This window comes from Temnothorax curvispinosus, unplaced genomic scaffold, assembly GCF_003070985.1.
Source record: "Temnothorax curvispinosus isolate PA1 unplaced genomic scaffold, ASM307098v1 QBEX01004771.1, whole genome shotgun sequence".
Lineage (NCBI taxonomy): Eukaryota > Metazoa > Arthropoda > Insecta > Hymenoptera > Formicidae > Temnothorax > Temnothorax curvispinosus.
In genome coordinates this window covers 610,114-632,805 of record NW_020214551.1, presented here as the reverse complement: position 1 = coordinate 632,805, position 22,692 = coordinate 610,114, and the positions used below count along the sequence as shown (strand labels likewise).

Here is a 22,692-nt window from a genome sequence, read left to right as displayed (position 1 = left end):
TATATATATATATATATATATATAAATATAAAAAAATTAGTGTTTTATATATATATATATTTGTAATATATATATATATATATATATATATATATTTATTATATTATGTTAAAAAATTCCAATTTTTAATTAGTGATACAGACAAATAACGCATATTAATGTAAGATTTTAGAGGCTCTACGTATCAAAATAATTATGTTGAAATTATTATTGCATTAGCATCTTCTGCAATTTATCAATAAGGGTCCACATATAATGTATGTTCATTATATAACAATTGTTAATAATCGATATCTTTGCTCCTGAAAATCTTTTTACAATTCTATATTCAAAAATTTTGGAATTTATTTACGATTACTACCTACGATAAATCAATTATTTTCTTGAATTAAAACTTGGTAAATAGAAAGTTACACACGTACCATATGATTAAAATGCGACACAGATTTCTGATAAATCATTATGCAAACGTCTTCATAATATTACTTTATATTTCTTCTGTATCTTAATATTACACACATATATGTATATGTACATATACATACACATATGCATATACATACATATATATACATATATATACATAATCACACTGTAATGTTACAAATACAAGTTTAGGTTTATATCTTAATTTTACAACAAATCTTAGTTATTTCCGCATTTAATGCAAACATACTACAGCATAGCTTTATAGCTTATCTGTTACACGAAAATCAGCGTGAAGTCAATGCTATTGTGATACTTAATTATCTTTAATACTTAACAAACACTACTCTTAAACGATATAAGTTAATATATAGTAACAAAAATTATGCGAACTGCCCGGTCGTTGCAGTCCTTCCAACTTTCTTCATTTAATGTAAGGAATAAAGATATAAAGTGCGAATTACCTTGAAAACTTCATTACACCGAAGAATAAGTTTGCAATAAAGTATGCGCCCATATATGTCCAGCAGTTCACATCTTTTTTTTTTTCAATCAACTTAAATCCTCTGTAATTGTAAATAGGCATTGCACACACGACAAAGATAAATTTCTCGCAAAAATGGGACAGAATGTACAATAGTGATTGTTTGCCACGGGCGCAATTAGTTCAATATAATATCATCGTCTAACTCCATAACGCTAATCGGATCCAAAGATGGCATATCGGCACTCTTACGTATCTCCCGCGATATGTTCTCCAGTGTCTCCGAAATTGTGACGTCGTCCGAGTTCTTCGTGTTACTACTATCCTCTCGATGTTGAACTTCAGCGGCAGCGAGCTCAAATACTTCCCTCAATATCTCATTTGCCGCATCCGCAGAGCTAGTGTCCAAGACGTAAGTCGAATTTTCCTGTATCTTGCTATGCCTATTATTCATTGCATTATCATCGACCAATTGCTCGAGCTCCTTTATCTCTTCCTCTAATTTCCTTTTCTCTTTCAAATCGTCTATTGAGACTGTTTCTTCCGTGATGTTGTTACATTTTGCCCTGTCATCATTACTGTCGTTGTTTACTGGAACAAATGCGACATCGTCATCATCGCTATCTCTTATCTCGTCGTGCTTTTCGCCATTTGAAAGATCTGGCTTGATAGTATCTCTTGCACTATTAGGTTCATCAACATCTGCACTTATTTCAGCTTCCATATTTTCTTCGTCGAACCTATTTTGTTTTTCCAATTCCTCAATTTCGAATTCCTTGTCTTCAATTACGATTGTGTCATCCAAATCTCTTTGGTCATTTAATGTATCAGTTTTGTCAGTCGGCAGAATTTCTAGGAAGTCTTCCTCCGGCTCTTTTGTATCTTCCTTCGAAAACTCGTCCATTAGATCGCATTGTGGCATTTCTGTTTCATCCATTATCTCATCTTTATCTGGTTCATCCATTATTATCTCATCTTTATCTGGTTCATCCATTATCTCATCTTTATCTGGTTCATCCATTATTATCTCATCTTTATCTGGTTCATCCATTATCTCATCTTTATCTGGTTCATCCACCATCCCATCTTTATAATCTTCGCAGTTATCTTCTAAATTATTTTCGCAATTTTCACGATCCTCGATATCCTTGCTTGTTTCATGAATTGATAAAATTGGTGACCTAATCGTTTCACTATCGCGCGTTATTTCCTCGTGAAGATCCTCTTCATCATTATTACATTCATTAATAGCCTTTTCGTTTTCTATAGAAGAAACTTTCGCGTCGTCCTCTATCTCTTTGTCTTTCTCCTCATCCACATTAGCCTCGTCCTCTACTATAGTGACAGCAGTTTTCTGCACATCCTCATCTTTGGATTTGTCACTGTCCCTGTTTACCGATGTCTCATCCTTGTCCTCCGTATGTTTGTCCTTTTTCTCTTCACCTTTTTCGTCTTTATCATCTTCTATCTCTAATGTTTTGTCTGGCATGTCTGTCGATTTTTCGCATTGTTCAGACTCATTTGTTTCAATATTTTCATCATTTGCAGATTCTTCTTCTACGCGCGACTCGCTCCTCGCTGTGTTGTCCTCCGGTTTATCGATTACATTGCCGTCTTCATTACCTGTCTCGTTTTCCACCTTTTTCGTGGATTTTTTTCTAGTAGATAAACTGAAGATCTCTTCGTCATCGGTATCCTCGATATTGACATCGATTTCCTCCGATGGATCGTCGGGGTGTTTGCCAGCGGTTCTATCGGGACGCGACGTCGCTTCTTTGGAAATATTGTCATCTTGTGAATCAACTTCAGTTTCCTGCTTCTCCTTAACGCTTGAAACGGTTAACTTTTCCAGCTTTAATGCAGCTTGTTTGAGATGCGTCAGTCTGTGTTTCGCATTGGACAGCTTGGTGTCAAATTTCTTGTCGCACTTGTCGCAAGCGTATTCCATCTTAGCTTCCGACTGTGCTAGAGATTTCGGGCTCTTAAATTCCATCGATGTCATTTCTGTACTAGATATAGAAGACGATCTCGTCCTACTGCCGGTGGTTCTCTCTTCTCGTTCATTTTTTATATGTACAGTCGACAAACTCGTCGCACCTTTTGTCTTGCTTCTCAGACTCCTACCATCTTCGTTAGACGTTTCGTCGCTAGAGTCTAAACGTGCATATGATGTTGTTTCTTCGAGAATGGATTTCTGTTTCTTCCTGTTTGTCTTATTTACACGGTCATTCAATTTACTACTACGGGTCTCTCTTTGTTCCAGAGAACCGTCCGAATCCGTACTTCTATCATCGATCGTTCTTTTACGTCCTCGTCTTTGCGTCAAATGAGTACTGGACTGTTGCTCTGCATCCACTGACGCTTTCGTCGATTTCACCTCATTCGTGTTTGCGCGCTCTTTACTCAATCTTGTCATTTTCGATGGCGTGTACTCAATGTCTTGCGACCTATCCATGATGTTAATTCGCCGTTTTCTTCCTCGTCTTGCTTTACCGTTAACAATGTGATTCCTTTTAGATGAGACCAACGAAGAACTACTACTCCCGGCAGATTTTTCTTCTTCCTGTGAACTTTCGTGCGACGTATTATCATTCTTATTTTTTTTCTCGTGCATTTTCTTTTTCCTATGCGATTTTTGACTCAGTACGTCAGTCAAGAAAACTGCGCACAATTTCGTTTCTGCCAAGTAGGATTGTGTCTGACGGGATCGTCGTATCTTGTCACTACTCGGATCTATCGTTATCCAACAATTCTTGCATACCGTTAGACCCGTGTGATAAAATCTGTACATGTCAATACCGTTGGCAACTGCACCATGACAATTGTCGCACGTTCTAACTTTCGGCTTGTTTCGCAATTTGATTTGTGCATTGATCTGTGCCTTGTGTCCCTTAAGACGTCGCTTACCACGTCGCGCCATATTAGTATTATCGTTACTGTCGCTATCGGAATTTACCGTACCATAAAATGTGATATCTGGAAATGTGGTAATAGTCGTTTTGCGATTTACCACATCTGTGTGTACCTGCAATGAAAAATTGCACGTGCGTAACATAAATGTCACTGGGAAAATAAAAAAAAAATCGACGCAAAACATAGCAGGCATGTATAATTCGACATAATTTGTTATTACCTTTGGAAAATTTGAATAGTTTATCTCTTCATTAATCAGAGCTTTTAAGTTGGCGATTGTTTCCTGATACACCCTTCTTAGATCATACAAAACATCCAAGTTATATCGACACGATAGGCATATCAAACGGGTATTCTTCTTACTGACCTGCAAAAACAGAACATAGACATCGAATGTAGGCATTTGTCTTGCGTATTATTTGCCTTGCGACGAAAAGACAACACTCGGACTTACATCGTCGTTGAAAATGCTGCGGATTTTCTGAAGAGGATTAAATAACACGTTATTGTCCTTGGTAATATCGAAGATACGGTTACTGTCCACCAACTCGTGGCACAGGAAACAACATGGCCTTGACGTCGCGGCTTTCCGCTCCGATATCTCGTGCGACTTCTTATACTTTTGTACAAATTTAGCGCACTGATCTAATTCATACGCGCACTTGTAACATATCTTGCTTGACAGATCGATGCATTCGTTAATCTAAGAGACAAGAGAACAGGTTACAGCATTACTCCAAAATTATCCAATCATTATTCTTAATTCTAATCATCTTCCTCTCTCGTTGTGGGTTAATAAAAAAGGAAAAAACGGAGTGGCCTGTCGGTCTAGTGAATAGTAATACACTATTACTGTTGCGTATACATTTATATGTATACAGTATGCGCATACATATGTGTATCACTATTCACTAAAGACGAACCTGCGCGACTTTCATTAACAAATGAAACAATACGTCGACTCAATATTGACCGAGATGATGTAATAAACAAACACACAATAATATCCAGCTACATACAAATTATCCCACAAATTCCTTCCAATTTTCGGACGAAGTCGGAGCAACGTAAATAAACGCGTACGAAAAAAACGGAATTGCTAAGTCGGCGCGAGAGATGAAGTAAATATCCGCAATCGTTCACTGTGTGTATATTTTTACATATACACGTACGTAAAATAAAATACGCATACATACGTACGCACAGCAAAATGTCGGTAAAACGGGACACGAGACGGACACAAGCCGAACACCGAGATTGACACGATCCACGTCTCTCTCCTTTTTTGCTCGCGAAGAAAATAGTACTTATTCGCGTAAAAAAATCGGAGCCGAGCGCGATTTGAGCGGTCCGTCACGCGGCCGCTCGCACTTCCATCGTTCCTCGCGATATTTCCCCGGGCTCGGAACTATTTGTCACAGCGTAGTAAGCAGACATCTACACCATCACCATCTGTACGTCTCCTCTCTCTCCCACTCCCTCTTTTTTCTTTTTCTCTTTGTTTTCACACTCGCAAGTTCCGAGTTTCGGGAACAGATGACGCGACGCGTCATGTTTCCTGCTGCACGCGTGATCGGACGCGACGCAGGCATGGCTAATTGATGCCGGATTGATCCGACGGGCGTCAATTCCCCCTGATTTTCAGATTTCGCACGTACGAGGTTCGAGGCGAGACGCGGCCAGACGTCCGCCCGCGCCGGCCCTCGGTAGAGAGCCAGGCTCGAACCTAACCTAACAGCAACTACGCAACTCTAACCTAAACCTAAACCTAAATTGGAAACCGCGTCCTCGTGCTTCGAAATTTAAACGTTCTCGCCTCTCGACAATCCATATAGATATGTCTACTTGTTCTTACGATCAGCGCAATATCAGCGCTGAAAGAAGCAAACGAATCTATCCGACAAGAGCCGCCGAGAATCTGATAAACACGCGCGAACGCGAACCATTTCTCGAGACTTGCGCGCGCGGTGTCGCTCGCCGATTATTCTTCATTCTTTATAGTTCTATTTACCTTGCTGGACAGGCACGTCTCGATCTGATCGCCGAAAGTGTTACGATTGTCCGGCGTGACGTCCAGGAAGACACCCTCGTTGCTCGCACACACGAAGCAGTATTGGTCAGGCATAGCGACGCGCCGTGGGTATACTGACGTAATTAGGGTAGCATCACCTCGGACCGACGTTCGGAACGAGACGCGATCGCAAATCGCAAGGATTCTCACTGAGCCCCGAGCCTGTCGAGTCAGCGATCAGCGACGTCCGTTATTTATGCTCCTCACGTAGCCAACGTAAACCGACGCGCACACACGGAGAATTGGCGGTAATCCTAGCCCCTGAACGCGATAACATGGCGGGCCCGGCCCGATGCTGACCGATATCGTCAGCCGTCGTGCGACGCATCGAACGATATATCGAAGATGGACGACCTTCGGACTCACTCGTTCTCCTTTTCAATTCCATTTTTTTTTTTCGCGATTTTCCCCGCGGATTCTTGCCGCTTTTTCTCGGAGCGAAGCGATCGACGATCGCGGTTCGTCAACCGAACGGCGAGTCTGAAATGGTCTGAAATTGATGTGGTGGAATTTGCACCGCGCGATTCGATGCATCGATCTCGTTCGGCGCGATCGTCTCCGAGTTCAAACTGAAGTTTACGCGATGCCGATGTTCAATTAGCGCGACGCTGCACTTTAGAGCATAAATCGTACCGTATAAAGGAAATATAAAAACGAAAGAGAAATTTATTTGTGTAACAACGTAAAACAGCTATCGTACAAAGATATATCGCAGTCGAACGCTACGGACATTCGTTTTACGGCGGGTATCGCGTTTATGTCACTTGTCATCGAGTCTTGCTTATCATCGAGACGATTGCGTTATCACTCATTGCTCAATAGACTATATTTTTATATCGCAATGTTCTGGTGCTGAAACTCGCTTTAAGACGACTTAAAATTCATGTCTGATTTCAGGACAGAATTCTATTTGTACGAAATAGAATTCCGTTTTGGGCACGTATTGTGTGGAACTTTTCGAAATGGATTCCGATTGTAGTTATTTCCTAGATTCCTATTGTGTGTGTGTATTTTTTTTTTGAAGGGAAAATGGAATAATTTCGATCGGAATCCGTTCCGAAACGTTTCATAATACGTACCGTGAATTCTGACACGAGTCAACTCGTCTGAAATGGATTCGAGACATTATACAGCGCACTCCACGACGAAAGTCCGAGTGCGAAAATCATCCCTCGCATTTTCACCATTCAGCTAGACATTTTCCGAATTCCCTGCGCGGCCTCGTTCGCACCCAAATCCTCTATCCGATCCTTCGACCCGCCAAACAGGAGCCTGAGGGTTTCTAACGCCGACGTAAATATATTCCTACAACACAGCCAAACAAATACGTAGGAAAAGATTGTCAATTATATCGTGTCTGAATATCTAAAGAAAAATTGACTGTAATCTATATTAGTAGTTTTCTATCAGTAGTAGACTACTCTTAGTAAGTTTTTATATACGACGAGATTTAAAGTAGCTGTATAACTTTTTGCATGCAGTACAGTTTTACTCAGTTACTATTATAGGTTTACTAATTATAATTAGTTTTGCTAATGTTGTATAAAAATGCATATATAATGATTGAGCTAATTTTCATTTATAATAATATGCAATAACATTAATATATCTGTACTTGGAAAGAACATGGTAGTATTTAGGATATTTTATATTCAAGAATCAGGTAGGAAAGGCATTAATTCGAACGAGAGAGCTCCGTTGTTTGAGCCTCGACGGCTGGACCATCACCTGACTCCGTCCTTTGCGTTCGCGTAGATCTGGCCGGGCGGCAGCTTCACGGAGGGCACCTTCTCTTCCACGAAGTCTAGGCCAACGCACACCGCGTCGTCGACGATCTTAAGCGGCGTCTCCAAGATGCCGGCGACTCTGCCGGTGACGGGGCTGGCGAACTCCAGGCTCGCGCGCATCCCGTTCTCCGCGTGGCCCAGGATCGTCGCGACCGACTCGTGGGAGCCCCGCGCGGCCGCGTACGCGCCGCAGAACGCCGACGTCACCGTCGCAAACATCGGCAGACCCAGCAGGCGACGCGTACACACCATGCCGCGCGCGTCCGCGTCGCCGGCCGTCGCATCCGCGACACTCGGCGCGGTGGGATCACGCGTGCCGCACATGACGCTCAATTGCTGCGGAAACAAACGGCACGACGGATATGAGGATGAAAATAATAGAATAGAATAGAATTAAACCTGTCTTACAATTAAAGATGGTCTACCTGCTATGTCAGATTTCAAAATAGAATTCTATATTATATAATTTTACGTACGTGTAAAATATAAATATACATAATTTTGTACATACTTATATACATACACATGTAAAATATGTTATGTATGTATATGAATAAAATTATAAACAGAATCCTGTTTTAATGCCGTGTTTTAATGTGTATTTTAACGTATAGTCTTTATATTTTTTTCCTATTCTTTAAATGTTTATCATTGTATTGCTTGCTAATAAGTTAGTCGGGATTTGACCGAAGTCATTCCAAGTCACGTGCAAATCCGTGCCGGAAATAGCCGTAGCAGCCCGTCGTCGATCTCGCGGTTCTCGCGAGTCGGTTCAAACGAATCAAACGTCGGACTTTGACGTCCGCGATGTATCTTGATTATGTAAAAATGATTCGAGGCTCTTTACAATAAACTCTACAAGTTACGCCATCGCGCATATCTCAATGACGTCAACGCGGAAATTAGAAATTATCATGACAACGCGCGACATGGTACCGCTTGACATTCGCGAAATGTTCGCCGTGGGGACGCCGTGGAAAAATAGCAGATAAATCCCTCCGTCCGCGTCGGCGGGAACTTTTCGCAAAGACGCGCCGACGTAAATGTCGAAAGCGAACCGACTCGCGAACGGACCAAGTCCACAAATCAATAACGGAGACTGGCACGACGATGATTATTAAGTGCGATGGACAACCCACCGTCGAGCGGTGGCTGACAATGAGCCGCGATAGCTATCATTATACGCACGTGATACGCGATGCGCACGATAGCCGATGGTCTCTCGCTGGTCTCGCGCGGCATCTCGGAACCCGCCATCTCGGGAAACCGGCCGGACACGGCGGACACCCCGAGCTCGACGCGGCTCGTGACGACGACGGACGACGATGACACGGCCGAGAGGGGCTGCGCGAGGTCCGCGCGTGCGTCCTAAATTTAGCTCGTCGCCCTCGTCGGCAAACCGGCGACGCGAGACTAGGATATCCCCTCCGTAACCGTTTATCTCAGTGCTGGATGTAAGCGGTTCTTCGTTGGTAGCGCGATATCTTTCTCCTTCCTCTTCCCTATATAACAATAAACATGACAAAATGTTTATAACGTCTAAAAAGAAGGGAATATGCGTGCCGATTGCTGTTATCGACAAGTAAATCACTTGAAGTTATTAAAAAAGCAATCGATTGACGATCAGTGATCAACAATCGATTAATAATCAAAATTATATAAAGGAAATTATTACTTTACATGTATTAAGAAAATTCTTTTTTTTATTTTCTAGGAAGACCTCTTGTATAGGACTCGGGCGACAAATTGTTATCGCAAGCTCGCGCAGGTATATGCAAATCAAGTGTTAATTAACATCTCTTTTAGCGTTTTCACTTGTGCGCCATGCGCGCTTTCGCGACTGCTCGCTGCGCGAGCGGGCGAAAAAAATTGTTTAAAAATTTTCACCCGCAATGTGCACTTCACCTTTAGGGAGTCAAGGTCGCTCGATGATCCTTCACCGTCGTCAGCGGAGATGAGAATCTGTGTGCCGGCGCGTGCGCACGTCCTCCTCACGGCGCTCCTCCGAGGGTGAGTCTACGAGGTGTGAAAGTGTACGTTCTACGGAGGGCATGAATTTTAACATGCCCATTGATAGATCATCCGCCGTTTGCTGATCCATCATTCTCGCCGTGACTCGTTTTTCCTCGACTTCGGAGCTAAGGAGCAGCTCGTTGCTCCCAGTTTCTCGTTCCAGCGTAAACGAGAATGTAATGTAACGCCGCGCGGATGACAGGGGTAAGTGTGAGTATTTACCACACGTTTTGCCGTATGTCCGACTAATGATACGCGTCTCGTGTTTTATTTCCGGAGGAGCGCGTTATATATTTCAAAGAGTACGCTTTGGCATTCGAGAATAATGACGCCTGCATATCCCCGGGCGATTTATTTCCACAGATCCAGTTGCACCATCTGGAACAAACGAGGATGACGTAGCAATTAGCTATCCTCTCTCAAATTATAGTCGTATCTTTTGTACTTAGAAGAACGCGTGCGCGCACCAGAAAGAAAGAGAAAGAGTAACATATGCATGAAAAACAAATTCTATTTATGTACAAGACGTGTAAATTGAACTGGGAATCAACTTTAAGGGTGATTTCGACCAAACTCTAATTAACTTAATCAGCGATTAACTGATCGAGTAACATTATTTTGTTAACGTGAGTAGAATCATTAATTTTTTTCTTATTTAACAAGCGAAAAAAAGATTTGACAAAGTGAATTACACTATTAGGAATTTTGCTTTGAACAATTCTGCCGATGGAATTGATTGCTAATTAAATTGATCGGAATTTGTTCGAAATCATCCTAAGTTGGTGACTGTTAAATAATAACTGTTTAATCACCATGACGTTGCAACGCGGATCGTGGTGAATCCGCTCGACGATGAAAAGTCAAATTTGATCGTAATGTCGAATGCAGGTTCGCAATTAAGATGGATGTTCACGGTGCCGGAGTGGTCGCGATTCTAGGCACGGTTGGAGCCGCTACCGGGGCAATCTCAGCGGTGATCGTTTACACTATTTGCGCGCGTCGCCGACGATTGCTTACTTCGGTCGGAGGACCGCTCAACTGGCACGTATTCCTCGTATTCTTCCTTCTTGCCTAGAATATAATGTATATTTTTAGCTTGGATAACTTAGTCGCGACTGATAATTTCCCTAAAATTCTGTTCTAAAATCTGACTTAGCGATGCTGAATAGTCTATAACATCACTTATTGCATTCATCACAACTGTCAAATAATGATTCAGCTTACAATTAATAACAATAACATAAAAAAATTGTTGCTAAAATAGCAATAAAATTTAATAGATTTAATTAAGATTGATACAAACTTGCAAATGTGCCATATCACAACTATATTTTTATTTGTACCGCATTCGAACTAGTATCGACCTTTACTCAAATAATTCCTTACTTAAATTTATATTTGATTGGCTGAAAAAGACCTGGAGAAAGACCGCAATTAGCTCTAATGAGGTTGAAGTAGAAAATATTACTGTGATATTGCACAAATATCTGTACTTTCAGGCTTATATTAGCCTTAATTTAATTTATCATTTTTTAATAAATGAGCCAATTATCACAGTTCCAATGTACCGAAAAATAAATAAATAATATAATCTCTTTCAGGTTTGAGAAAGATTTGTTAGACAGAGCCGAAGAGGCAGCCAAGTCATCGAAAGACGTTTTAGTCGGTGTTGCGCTTTCGCGGGAAAATAAGATCATCAGACGTAATGACAGTCAGTCGGATGATGATGAATGGCAGTCTGATCATGTATTTGACAGCATTGCCAGTGATTCGCCTAGAAGAGGTAGATACATGTGTGTTCTAAAATTTCTAATAAGGCAGCAGATACAGTAGAATTGGAATTGAATTAGTCAGACATTTTACGAATTTTGACTATGACGTATGTATAAATCTTTTTGATATATTTCTTAAAATCGGAAAATTTGGTCAATTTAATGGAATCGCGACATTGAAGTGTCTTCTGTTATACACCTGAACGTTCCTTTCGCAGTTATGCACCATCTCTCGGAATCAGATGATATTTCTCCGTCTCCAATGAGTCCTCTTGCACCACCCATTCCGGAAGGCACAGTGATCGCGTCTGAGAAGCGCATGATAATCGTCAGACCACCGCCGCGGAGTATAGACGGGTCTTACTCCAGGTTGAACAGCGTCGAGATCGAATCATCTCCACGGCACAAGGTATATCGTAGTTTCGTGATATTGTTCTCAATTCGTCAATAATTAGATTACTGCAGCTAAGTGTATTTTTTTGTGTCATAGCTCTCGTCTTCCTCTTCAACTTCTTCGTCTGACGAAATCAGGGGTGAATTAAAATTGGGTTTGATATACGATGTCAACGCTGGAATACTTACAGTGAGACTGATCGAGGTATCTATTTCTCGTGTACATCGTCTAGATCATGTATTTACTATTGCCGAATGTATAGATCGGAATAATCATTTTTTTCTTCGCGTTTTACAAAGGCACACGATCTTCGCGCCCGAGAATTGAGCGGCATCGCAGACCCTTACGCCAAGATACGTTTGTTACCTGATCGTAATAACGTATGGCAAACTACAATACACAGACGTACTTTGAATCCTGGTAACTATTTTCCTATTATATATTTTAACAGGGTTATCACAAAATGACGCAACTTTCTTTAAACCAGAGAAAAGGATGAGAATTGAGAATGGTCATGCCCGCTTGCGCGCGCGTTTTAGCTGTGATTTTTTTGTTTTTTTCCAAAGAGAATCAATTATCGTGCACATTACCTATACAGGATTCGGTAACAGCTAAAATACGGGTTGCGGACATGACCACTCTCATTCTTCTCTTCGCTTTAAAAGCATCAAAATATTTTATATATCTAATCTTTTTTTTAGTATTCGATGAAGACTTCGTTTTTGAAGTAACGCCTGCATCATCGCTGGCTGGACGAACATTAGAAATTCTGCTCTATGATTTCGATGCGTTTACGAGACATCGTGGTTTAGGCTACGTACAGCTTCCTCTTTCTTCCGTGCCGGATCTCGGTGCAAACTTGATCACTCTCGTAAAACCAATTCTTCGATATGGGACGGAGGGTGGATTTAAAGCACCGCCTCTGGGTGAATTGATGGTTTCCATCTCGTATCAATTGTCCATAGAGAAACTGACGATTATCGTCGTCAGGGCGAGAAATTTACCCATTTTCGACGATCCTGTAAACGCCAATCCGTATGTGAAGGTACGTACGTATCGATGCACTGACCTTAAATTTGGTTTACTTACAATAAAAATCGTTTAGGTGTCACTGATCCAGGACGGTAAGAGTCTCAAGAAGAAGAAATCGAGTGTACAACGCGAGGTTACCAGTCCCGTGTGGAACGATATTCTTACTTTTGATATTAGCAGCGACATATTACCGAAGTGTGTCTTACAATTCTCTGTGCTACGAGCGAATGGTGAGCTCTTGGCCAAGTGCGAAGTATCCGGCTCGTGTCAAAGAGAATTGTTTCAGCGTGTATTATCCGGAACGGGTGCTTCGGCACAATGGTTGCCATTATCAGAACCAGAAGCGCAACATGATGATAACGGCGAATTAAAAAATTAAAATAATAGCTGTTAAAAAAGAGAAAATATATGTACACAAGATGGTCGTGATCTTGTATACCACCACCACGTACTAAAGTGTTAAAATATTTTGTCTCTTAAATTAAGTATTTTAGCGAGAAATGTTTTAGATAAAAATTGCTTGGTTTTGAAAAGAGCAAAGTGGTGATCTTAATTTTGGCATTTTCAAAGTCATATCAAGATTGACAATTCTCAATTACAACTATTTTCACTCCATATACACCAATTGATTAAGAAATGAAATAACGGAATATTGCCGACCAATCATCTTATATAATGTAACAGCACGAATATGTAATCAAATTATGTGACAAATTGTAATAATTATTCAAGTTAGAGAGTCTACATAGCAGAGTGCACATAAAAGTAACTTTGTTGAATAAGACGGTGTATTAAAAAATTAATCCGCCGATAAAAGCAGGTTCTTTTAACGACGGTACAATTGTTATTAAATGCTACGTAAGAGATCGACTGAATTTACTAGCGCATATTACCGATCAGCAGATAGATTACCGAGAAATAAAATATAATGTGGTTAGAGAATTGTAGCTTACTCCGTTGAATATACACGGTACAAAAAAAAAATATAATTCTATATAGATATATGTATGTATGACTATAGAGAGAACAAAAATAGAAAATATATTTTTTTCCCACAGAGTTCATTGAACATGTTCTACGCATGTTTCATCGAAATATTCTCATACACATTACATATTTCATATATAATAAGAGAAAAGTAAAACCCTTATTGTTTGCGATCGCTTTTCTATGGTTGGAAAAAAGTATACACTTTTCTTATCAAAATGTTTTCATTGTTTATATCGTGTGTACAATATAACAGTACATACATAAAAAGGAATGGACCAACGCGATCCCTGATCCCTAGTCGAATAGACCTGTAAGCAGATAGTGCATTGCGATTAATATGAGAATTAATTACGTCCATTGAATAAGATAATTAATTTATTGTATTCTCATTCTTGAAATATTATCATCATGTGTATATTCTGTAGCTAATACATGCTATATTAATCATTGAATATTTGTTACGCTGTTCTTCAATTATCTAGTTATCTTCTTAAGATTTAAATATTATAAACTTGATGTATAACTCACCGAATCCCATGTCGTCGTCTGATTCTTCCTCTGGTTCTTCCTTCTTCTTTTCTTCTTTGGCTGGAGCAGCTTCGGTGCTAACGGGCGCTGCAGCAGCTGGAGCTTTAAAAGAACAAAATATATTTTTTAAATAAAAGAATAATAGATTGTTTGTCAGAATAAATGACATTAAAAAAAAAATAAAGATTAATTCATATTGCGATATATTGAAGTAGCATTTCAGTAAATTTACAATTTTTCTATAGTTTTCCATGTTGCTAACAAAACTTAAGATTCTATCTTTATTGATATAATCAGAAAGTTTGTTTTCAATTTCTTTCACCTCTTTTGCTGACCGGGCTAGCAATTTAAATGATCTAGATCGGTGGATGAAGAGGATAAAATAAACATTTGTAAATTTATTGCAAACTTAAATAACGTTCTTCCAAATCTATTTCGGATAAATGCGCAGTTATATATTCCTAAGTATTTACTTAATACAAATTTCTTGCTGCATTTTGCAGGAAAGTAAAAAGAACATAAGTACTTGTACTTATGATTAAAGCTTATAGTCTATCAATAAAAAATTATATGTATTACCTGCTCCTGCAGGTGCTGCTCCGACACCAGATCCGATGTTGGTAATTAATTCTTTAACATTTACGCCTTCCAAGGCTTTAGCAAAAAGTCCAGGCCAATAAGATTCAACATTTACATTGGCTGCTTTTAAAATTGTCTGTATCTTCTCACCCTGTGAAATGAAAACATAATTCAAGATAATACATTGTACTTATTTTTAATTTTACATAAAATTAATTTGCAGATTCTATCATTTCACAAAACCCAACAATTTGATTAAAGACTATATTTAACTTTTTGCAATAGTGGAATCAAACAAAAAGCGCCACCTTATATAAAATATAGTGAAACATTACTTTGCTTTAATTATGAAAATGTTGTTCTCTTTTAAAAGATTGAAATGCAGAGAGCATTTTCAATGCAGACATTGAAAAATTAGACAACTATTAACTATTAAGCGTCGTCTACAATGGTAGCAGGAGTATGCAGTAAGACATAAGCAGTAAGATATTACTCCTGCGGTGCTTGTCCAAATTATCACAAATCGATTAAGAGACTGTTAAACATTTCTGTTTTGCAAATCGACAAAATTTTTATGTAGTAAATGTTTAATGGATTGTAATCGCTGTATAATCTACATAGCACATAAAGTATAAATATATAATAAAAAACTATCAGAATAAAACAATGTAACAAAAATTAGATCCATGATATGACCTTTTATCGCTAGAAATTACATGATAATACAAAATCACCAAAATTAATTAAACTTTTGATACTTTTACCACAAAGGAACACGTGCATACTCCAGGGTTAGGTTCCGAGAGATTGAGCCAAGATATGACTCGTTGAATAGAAAAGAATTTGTTTAAAAAGAAGACATAGACGATGCAATTACGATAATTAATAAACAGACGCGAGCAGTAGAAGTTGGGACGCAAAAGCGATAAAACCGAAACCATAGACGGCGAGGACGGACACAAGCGTGATAAAAGCCGCGTGACGATACTTACGGTTACGGCGATGTCGTCGTCGACGAGTATCAACGCGGAATAAACGCACGCGAGCTCGGCTTCGGTCGTCATTTTTCCCGTTTAGATTTGACTTCTCGTGACACGGATGGAACTCAAAATCGGTGTAAGTCGTCGATCCGACCTTAGCTCTGCGAGAGAGAACAAACACCCAAGTTCGCGACTCCGCCGGAAGAGACAGGAAGGGAGAAGGGAGCCCTCGGTAACCGGATATCGCGTAATATAGCCGGTAAAATTGAGACGCATGCGCGATAAACGCCACGTGGCCCACGTGACAACAGTGCTGACACTGCTGACAGCAGAAAGGTGATCAACCAATCAAAAAATCCTGTGTTGAATCGACCAATTGAATTCCTCTTTGTGCTGCCCTCACTTGTCCTACTTTTACTCCAATACGCTAAAAAAAAAGAACGAACTTATTTGATCAATTTGATGAGACACCTCTGTATAAAACATAGTTTATCAATATCGTGTTTTATCAGTTATTATTAAATTATTATTAGATTTGGTTTTTAATTAAATGTGAAAACGTACGAGAAGCGTATATCGACGTATCCCGGATCTATCATTGACACGATAACACAACGTAATAATTTTTGCAGACGACGTTCTATCCCTGTCGTATATTTTATACGTTTATATTGAATCAATTAATAGACATTGCGAAAGAAACGCTAGATGTAAATAACGATCGCTCACATTACAGATATTAACAAGCATGACTGGCCTGGGTATGGACTTTGAAGACGATTTCTTCTTCGAGGAGGATAAAATGTTGGTTATGTAGAAGATCGTGGATCTTGATTGCTTATTATTAGTCAAAATTTTGTCGTACTATATTCGTTGTGCTGTATTACAGTCCTATTGCGTTTTCTTTTGGTCGTAAAATGCATGCCTGAATGCCGAACGGTGCGGTGGGAAAAGTTTAAGGGAAGGTCTAGCGATTCTCGGCTATTCCAACCACGTTCGCAAATACTAGCATGCTTGAAAGTTTGAACGAATCAACTTTGGACGAAGCTTCTGTCGCTCTGACCACCGTACCATCGGCTAGCATGGAAATGCACCAGCTGACTATGATGGAAGATCGCATGTACGCACTATTCTTGTGTTTATATTGACTTTTGACATTTCTTTTTGCTTCATATATATATATCTTTCTCTGCGCCAAATTTCAATTTCTTCCTTTTACACTGTTGCTTATCGGGACCTAGAACAGATATAGAATTGGTTACGCAAGATCGATATATACAGCGGCGACCCATCGACCACTTGTAAGTTTTGTCATGAAACATCTCTCTTTGAAAGACATTTATATTATTAAATTATAATTTATCGTGTAAATGTTGCCAGAAACTCATAGAATGTATTGCAACTAATAAAACTTATAATGACTATGATGATTTTTCTAATTTAAAAGCACTCTTATGAAAATTTGACGTTACACACAGCATAAAAGATTGTTAAATATTTTCACAACTTTAGATAACGTTAACAAATTTTTAATGATTTTGGATATGATATAATGTATATTTATAACTGTCTTTATACATATATGGATTTGTAATTATATCTTTTTTATTATAAATATTATATATCGATAGATATTGTATATTCTATTTGAATTTTATAAAAACCAGAGCATTTTTTAAATCGTATATCTAATAACTTTTTTGTAAAAGCTTTAACATGCTGTATGTTTATATTTACTTAAAGATTACAGTATATCACACATATTTTTTTATTAAATTTCAGGGGTATGACAATCACATCTGGGAACATCGTAATACAGAAGGATACTAGTAATCTAATCGGTATAAGCATCGGCGGCGGTGCACCACTTTGCCCATGTCTCTACATTGTACAAATTTTCGACAACACCCCAGTTGCTTCAGACGGTACTCTTCAAGCGGGCGACGAGCTTGTTGCGGTGAATGGAGCATCAGTGAAGGGTAAAACTAAAGTGGAGGTTGCAAAAATGATACAATCCTGCGAGTCACAAGTCAGCATTAATTACAACAAGTTACATGCCGATCCAAAACAAGGCCGTACGCTCGACATCGCTCTTAAAAAGGTGCGTACATTGGATTACGTTGTAGCACAACTCTGCACAAATTGTATAATAACTGTAAATTTCTGAATTTGCAGGTAAAGCATAGGCTAGTTGAAGGAATGGGTAGCACTACAGCTGACGCACTTGGACTATCGCGAGCCATCCTTTGTAACGACGCCCTTGTCCAAAGATTGATGATGTTGAAACGCACGGAAAATTTCTATAGAGGCCTCGTGACGCATGCTAAAGCTACGTTACATGCTTTCTTCGATTTGACACAAATTTATAAAGGTACTATAGTTTCAAACAATTATTGTCAAAAGTTGCATAGAATTATTTATTCACACAACTGTGTTTCTTTTCAGTATTTGGAGATGCTTTTGCCGCCATAGGAGTGCGAGAACCGCAGCCACGCGCCAGTGAAGCCTTCAGACAATTTGGAGAGCAGCACAGGCAAATGGAAAAGTTTGGAGTGATAATGCTAAAGACCCTGAAACCAATACTGAGTGACTTGGGAACATATCTTAACAAGGCTATACCAGATACACGGTTGACCATTAGCAAGTACGCCGATGCAAAATTTGAATATCTGTCCTACTGTTTGAAGGTAAAGGAATTGGATGACGAGGAGCAGAGCTGTGCCGCTCTGCAAGAGCCTCTTTATCGCGTGGAAACGGGCAATTATGAATATCGTCTGGTACTGAGGTGTCGACAGGAAGCTCGCGCGAGGTTCGCGAAGCTTCGCTCAGACGTGCTGGTGAAGCTTGAGTTGCTGGACAATAAGCACGTTCAGGACGTCGTATGGCAGCTGCACAAGTTTGCAGCAGGTCTAGCCAAGTATTATGCCAATACACGGGATCTATTGTCGACGGTAACGTTATTCCCGGTTGAAGTCGACTTGTCGCATTCCGCATTTCAGTACAAATCCACCGGGCCGCAATCTTTAACGGATTCAAGCGAGGACGTTGAAGAGTATGAATCGGAAGAAAAGTTGCAGAATATAAACGAGGAACTTCTCATTGACACGTCAAACTTCCCACCGGACTCGACCGATAATACATAGCAATACTTATTAAATTTCTAAAAAATTTCGAGATGAATAAGATCTTTTACAATCTATGCACGTATATAATATTTAATTATGCTTTGTAATTTACTCTTTGCTTTCAATGTAACTGTGATTATAGAATTAAAATAAGATAAAATAAGATGCACGCACACATCACGTGTGTGTGATATATATTATATATACCATTAATGTATATTTACGAAAATAAAATTATTACCAAAGAAAGAAAAACAGAAAAGCTAATGTAAGAAGTTCAGCTAAAAAGAACAAACCTGATCATCCATTGTGTTTTGAATATTTGAATGCAGAAAAAGGCTCGTCGCCTATTGGCAACACTGCCGAGACTTGTTTCCGGTTTCCGTTCCCGCCGGTTACTTCTCCTCACTTCACTCTTCTCAGCCAGCAGCTGAGTCTTTCCGTTGTGAATCTCGTGGGTTAGAGACGCGATTTTCTCGTGATCACATTTCATCTGCGTTTTCTTCTAAGAATCCGTAACAAAAACTACCAAAATGCCTCCCAAATTCGATCCAAATGAAATAAAGAAAGGTAATTTATTAATATTTTTTGTGTAGCATAGGTTAAAAGCTTTTATAATTTTTATAACCTAGAAGAAGATGTTAAATTACTTGTGTTTTTCAGTATTTTTGCGATGCGTTGGTGGTGAGGTAGGAGCTACTTCATCTCTTGCCCCTAAAATCGGTCCTCTTGGTTTGGTAAGTCTGGAAAGAATTTATTTGTACGAAAACTTGCTTGTATTTGTCATGCATGTTTACAGTCAAGAAGTAATATTTAAAAAGTAATTATTTTTAAAGTAGGAATTATATATTCTAAAATAGATAATTCTATTATAAATTTATTTTCAAATTTACAAATGGATAAAAAATTATAAATTATATTTTTCATAAACCTTGAGTAGAATTAATTAGGATTAAAATTTGTGATTCTAATATGATTTTATAAGAATTTATTGAAAAGAAAAATATCTTAAATGAACATTTTCTATATAAATATAGAAAATATATTGATTTTAAATTGATTTAAAAGGTATAGTTAACCATCTGTAATAAAGAGGCATCGAGATGACTGATAAATAATATTCATATTTCAGTCTCCGAAGAAAGTTGGTGATGACATTGCCAAGGCCACCAGTGACTGGAAAGGTTTGAAAATCACAGTCCAGCTGACTATTCAGAACAGACAAGCCACGATCACAGTCGTGCCATCGGCTGCTTCTTTGATAATCAAAGCTCTCAAAGAGCCGCCCAGGGACCGCAAAAGGCAAAAGAATATCAAGCACAGTGGTAATCTGTCATTCGATGATATCGTTTCCATTGCCCGTGCTATGAGATCGAGATCAATGTCGCGAACACTCGGCGGTACTATCAAGGAAATTTTGGGCACGTGTCAGTCAGTGGGATGCACCGTAGAAGGCAGACCATCTCATGATCTTATAGACGACATCAACGCTGGAGAATTGGAAGTTCCGGAGGAATAATTGTTGGTAGGTTTAGGGCTCTTGGTTCATGCTTTTCATTTTTGACCAAATATTTTAATGATGTATATATGTGTGTATATTTAATCTTTATATAATTATTAATTATGCGATTTATTATTAATATAATCTTGAAGTTATTCATCTTTTAATTTAAACAGTCAAAATGATAAGTATTGACTTTGAGCTCTTGGTAGGGGTTGGCATCCCATCCACCTGTCTAACACTGGCTACATCAAACGATGTGTCGAGTGCTAGCAGGCATTTAGCCATTGAGGAGACAACCTCAATAAAAAATCATGTAATCTAGTAATTTTTTGGCAATATAGAAATGCGTGTATCACTAAGTATCTCGTATTTTATGTTTTTACAGATTTTGTAAGGTGCAGAAAATAAAAAATACGTTAAAACGGAGTTGAACATACGTTGTAATTTCCTTATGTTACATTTCCTTACATGTATATTACTTTATCCATTTGTATTTTTTAAGTACACGTAACAAGATGAATTACATCAGTAGTTATTAAATTGAGCATGATCGAAGTTCTGCTTCAATACATTTCACGAATTTACGGATAACTGTTCATAAATTTACATGAAAATGTTAGAAAGTTGATTAATGTTCTCAGAATTTTTTATTTTAGAATTTCTGTAATATAATAAGATTGATAAATGCAAATTTTATACATTTGCACACTTAAGAACACTCCATAGAATTATGTTATTAAATATAAAAATCTGTAGAAAACAATATTTACCAATTTCCTGATACGTCATTAGAAGAACATACTTCATTACGTGTAATTAATAATCAGTTATTAAATTGAAGATTATAATAATTCCTATAAAAAATATTCGTGAACTAATAACATATTTACAAGTACTAAATATTACATAAAATATTTTTGCTATTTTTCACAATGATATAATTTTTGTGTAAAAGTTAGAATTCCTTTTTAGTTTTATATATTTATAAAATACACATTTTTTTTATTTTATTAAATTGCATCGAAATGCAAATATTAAACTCATATTCCAATTATCAGAATTGCACAAAAGTTAACAAACAGATATTTGGAAGAATCGGTAACGCAGAAGTAAGGACTTGTTATATCAGTCGTAGACGGCGAGACAGATATAATGAAATAATAAATTTCTTATCGAGTTCATAAGTCTTTCTCTTTTAACTTTTTAACTATTGACCAAGTACATGACCTCTTCCCCAGTTGTGTCCCCCAAATATATTCCTTCCTTGAGCATTCTGCTCTCCCGCTGGTCTTGGCGCAGGTATATTCCCAAATGATCGAATCCCGCTTCTTTGAGGTGGGAAGAAACTTTCAAGTATCTTAGGAGTTTTAAGCAATTCCGGACCACCGAGCTCCTGAGGATACTTAAATTTCAAGAAGACGTACAGGTGTCCTACCAGAATCCCATAAAACTCCATCGTGCCGCCACCGGAGATAATCAAGTTAAATCCAAACAGGACCCACGGCAGGTACATGGCTTTGAATTGCGTACCTGACGACAGAGTTTTCCATGTCAGCCAATACTTATAATACCGTTATCGTTACAACGCAATGACACTATCTATTATTTATAAATGAAATATGATGAGAAAAGGAGCGAGGCATACCGAACCAGAAATTTACAATGGCATCCTTGTTCAGCTGACACCACACGTACAACACGCTGAGCACCATGGGGTCCATGAGCAGGGGAAAGTGGCCGAGGTATCCGATGAAGACGCAGCATATCCAATTGAACATGAGCAGGAAGCCGTAATCCGCGGGCTTCCCGTCATATTCCCCGCGCTCCAGCCTCAACGAGTAATTGTACAAGAAGTAGCAGTTGATCAGGAAATGAAAGCCGGTGCCCTGGCTGAGGGGATAATACAAGACGCACGTAACCGCCCGCCAGACTTCGAAGTTATTCAGATATCGGTCGGACAGGATCAGCGTGTGCGGGCTCAGAATTCCGAATCTGCCGAGTAACGTCAGAAGCGCGGTGCCAAATAACCAATATCTCGTAAACGTCGGCAAGGATCTGAACCAGTCTCTCACATCTGACATTTTACGCGGTCGT

General features: G+C 38.8%; 7 protein-coding genes across 14 annotated transcripts; 3 read left to right on the top strand and 4 right to left on the bottom strand.

Moving 5' to 3' along the window:
• Positions 1–117: 117 nt before the first annotated feature.
• On the bottom strand, positions 118–6,443 carry LOC112453978 (uncharacterized protein DDB_G0284459-like). Of its 2 annotated transcripts, XM_025015057.1 has the most exons (5): positions 5,835–6,443; positions 4,278–4,526; positions 4,044–4,190; positions 1,976–3,935; positions 118–1,918 (listed from the first exon to the last, which is right to left on the bottom strand). In XM_025015057.1, the coding sequence occupies exons 1-5, from the start codon at positions 5,946–5,948 to the stop codon at positions 1,089–1,091; spliced, it is 3,300 nt and encodes a 1,099-aa protein (XP_024870825.1). In that variant the 5' UTR covers positions 5,949–6,443; the 3' UTR covers positions 118–1,088. The 2 variants fall into 2 exon arrangements, with proteins under 2 accessions (XP_024870825.1, XP_024870824.1); XM_025015056.1 differs by having other exon boundaries at positions 118–3,935.
• Positions 6,444–6,542: 99 nt separating this feature from the next.
• LOC112453982 (perilipin-1-like) lies at positions 6,543–8,959 on the bottom strand. Its single transcript, XM_025015067.1, has 3 exons — positions 8,870–8,959; positions 7,623–8,017; positions 6,543–7,199 (listed from the first exon to the last, which is right to left on the bottom strand). Exons 1-3 carry the CDS (start codon positions 8,936–8,938, stop codon positions 7,082–7,084), a joined length of 582 nt encoding a protein of 193 aa, XP_024870835.1. The 5' UTR covers positions 8,939–8,959; the 3' UTR covers positions 6,543–7,081.
• Positions 8,960–9,139: 180 nt separating this feature from the next.
• LOC112453979 (synaptotagmin-1-like) lies at positions 9,140–14,334 on the top strand. Of its 4 annotated transcripts, XM_025015058.1 has the most exons (10): positions 9,140–9,263; positions 9,396–9,449; positions 9,593–9,691; positions 10,583–10,735; positions 11,296–11,477; positions 11,685–11,875; positions 11,957–12,064; positions 12,160–12,280; positions 12,562–12,905; positions 12,966–14,334. In XM_025015058.1, the coding sequence occupies exons 1-10, from the start codon at positions 9,208–9,210 to the stop codon at positions 13,269–13,271; spliced, it is 1,614 nt and encodes a 537-aa protein (XP_024870826.1). In that variant the 5' UTR covers positions 9,140–9,207; the 3' UTR covers positions 13,272–14,334. The 4 variants fall into 4 exon arrangements, with proteins under 4 accessions (XP_024870826.1, XP_024870829.1, XP_024870827.1 ...); XM_025015061.1 differs by lacking the exons at positions 9,140–9,263; positions 9,396–9,449; positions 9,593–9,691 and adding exons at positions 9,791–9,898; positions 10,058–10,320; XM_025015059.1 differs by lacking the exons at positions 9,140–9,263; positions 9,396–9,449; positions 9,593–9,691 and adding an exon at positions 9,791–9,898.
• On the bottom strand, positions 14,085–16,201 carry LOC112453983 (60S acidic ribosomal protein P1). Its single transcript, XM_025015068.1, has 4 exons — positions 15,982–16,201; positions 14,990–15,140; positions 14,411–14,512; positions 14,085–14,190 (listed from the first exon to the last, which is right to left on the bottom strand). Exons 1-4 carry the CDS (start codon positions 16,051–16,053, stop codon positions 14,177–14,179), a joined length of 339 nt encoding a protein of 112 aa, XP_024870836.1. The 5' UTR covers positions 16,054–16,201; the 3' UTR covers positions 14,085–14,176.
• Positions 16,202–16,416: 215 nt separating this feature from the next.
• LOC112453980 (PRKCA-binding protein) lies at positions 16,417–19,257 on the top strand. 4 transcript variants are annotated; one of them, XM_025015062.1, is made up of 7 exons: positions 16,417–16,585; positions 16,706–16,773; positions 16,859–17,089; positions 17,211–17,270; positions 17,752–18,070; positions 18,145–18,340; positions 18,415–19,257. In XM_025015062.1, the coding sequence occupies exons 3-7, from the start codon at positions 16,980–16,982 to the stop codon at positions 19,110–19,112; spliced, it is 1,383 nt and encodes a 460-aa protein (XP_024870830.1). In that variant the 5' UTR covers positions 16,417–16,585; positions 16,706–16,773; positions 16,859–16,979; the 3' UTR covers positions 19,113–19,257. The 4 variants fall into 4 exon arrangements, with proteins under 4 accessions (XP_024870830.1, XP_024870831.1, XP_024870832.1 ...); XM_025015063.1 differs by lacking the exon at positions 17,211–17,270; XM_025015064.1 differs by lacking the exons at positions 16,859–17,089; positions 17,211–17,270.
• A 257-nt stretch (positions 19,258–19,514) lies between these two features.
• Positions 19,515–20,998, top strand: LOC112453944 (60S ribosomal protein L12). Its single transcript, XM_025015003.1, has 4 exons — positions 19,515–19,664; positions 19,758–19,831; positions 20,227–20,619; positions 20,984–20,998. The coding sequence occupies exons 1-3, from the start codon at positions 19,628–19,630 to the stop codon at positions 20,611–20,613; spliced, it is 498 nt and encodes a 165-aa protein (XP_024870771.1). The 5' UTR covers positions 19,515–19,627; the 3' UTR covers positions 20,614–20,619; positions 20,984–20,998.
• A 562-nt stretch (positions 20,999–21,560) lies between these two features.
• LOC112453943 (derlin-1) lies at positions 21,561–22,679 on the bottom strand. The gene is made up of 2 exons (XM_025015002.1): positions 22,244–22,679; positions 21,561–22,128 (listed from the first exon to the last, which is right to left on the bottom strand). The coding sequence occupies exons 1-2, from the start codon at positions 22,677–22,679 to the stop codon at positions 21,806–21,808; spliced, it is 759 nt and encodes a 252-aa protein (XP_024870770.1). The 3' UTR covers positions 21,561–21,805.
• Between the last annotated feature and the right edge of the window lie 13 nt (positions 22,680–22,692).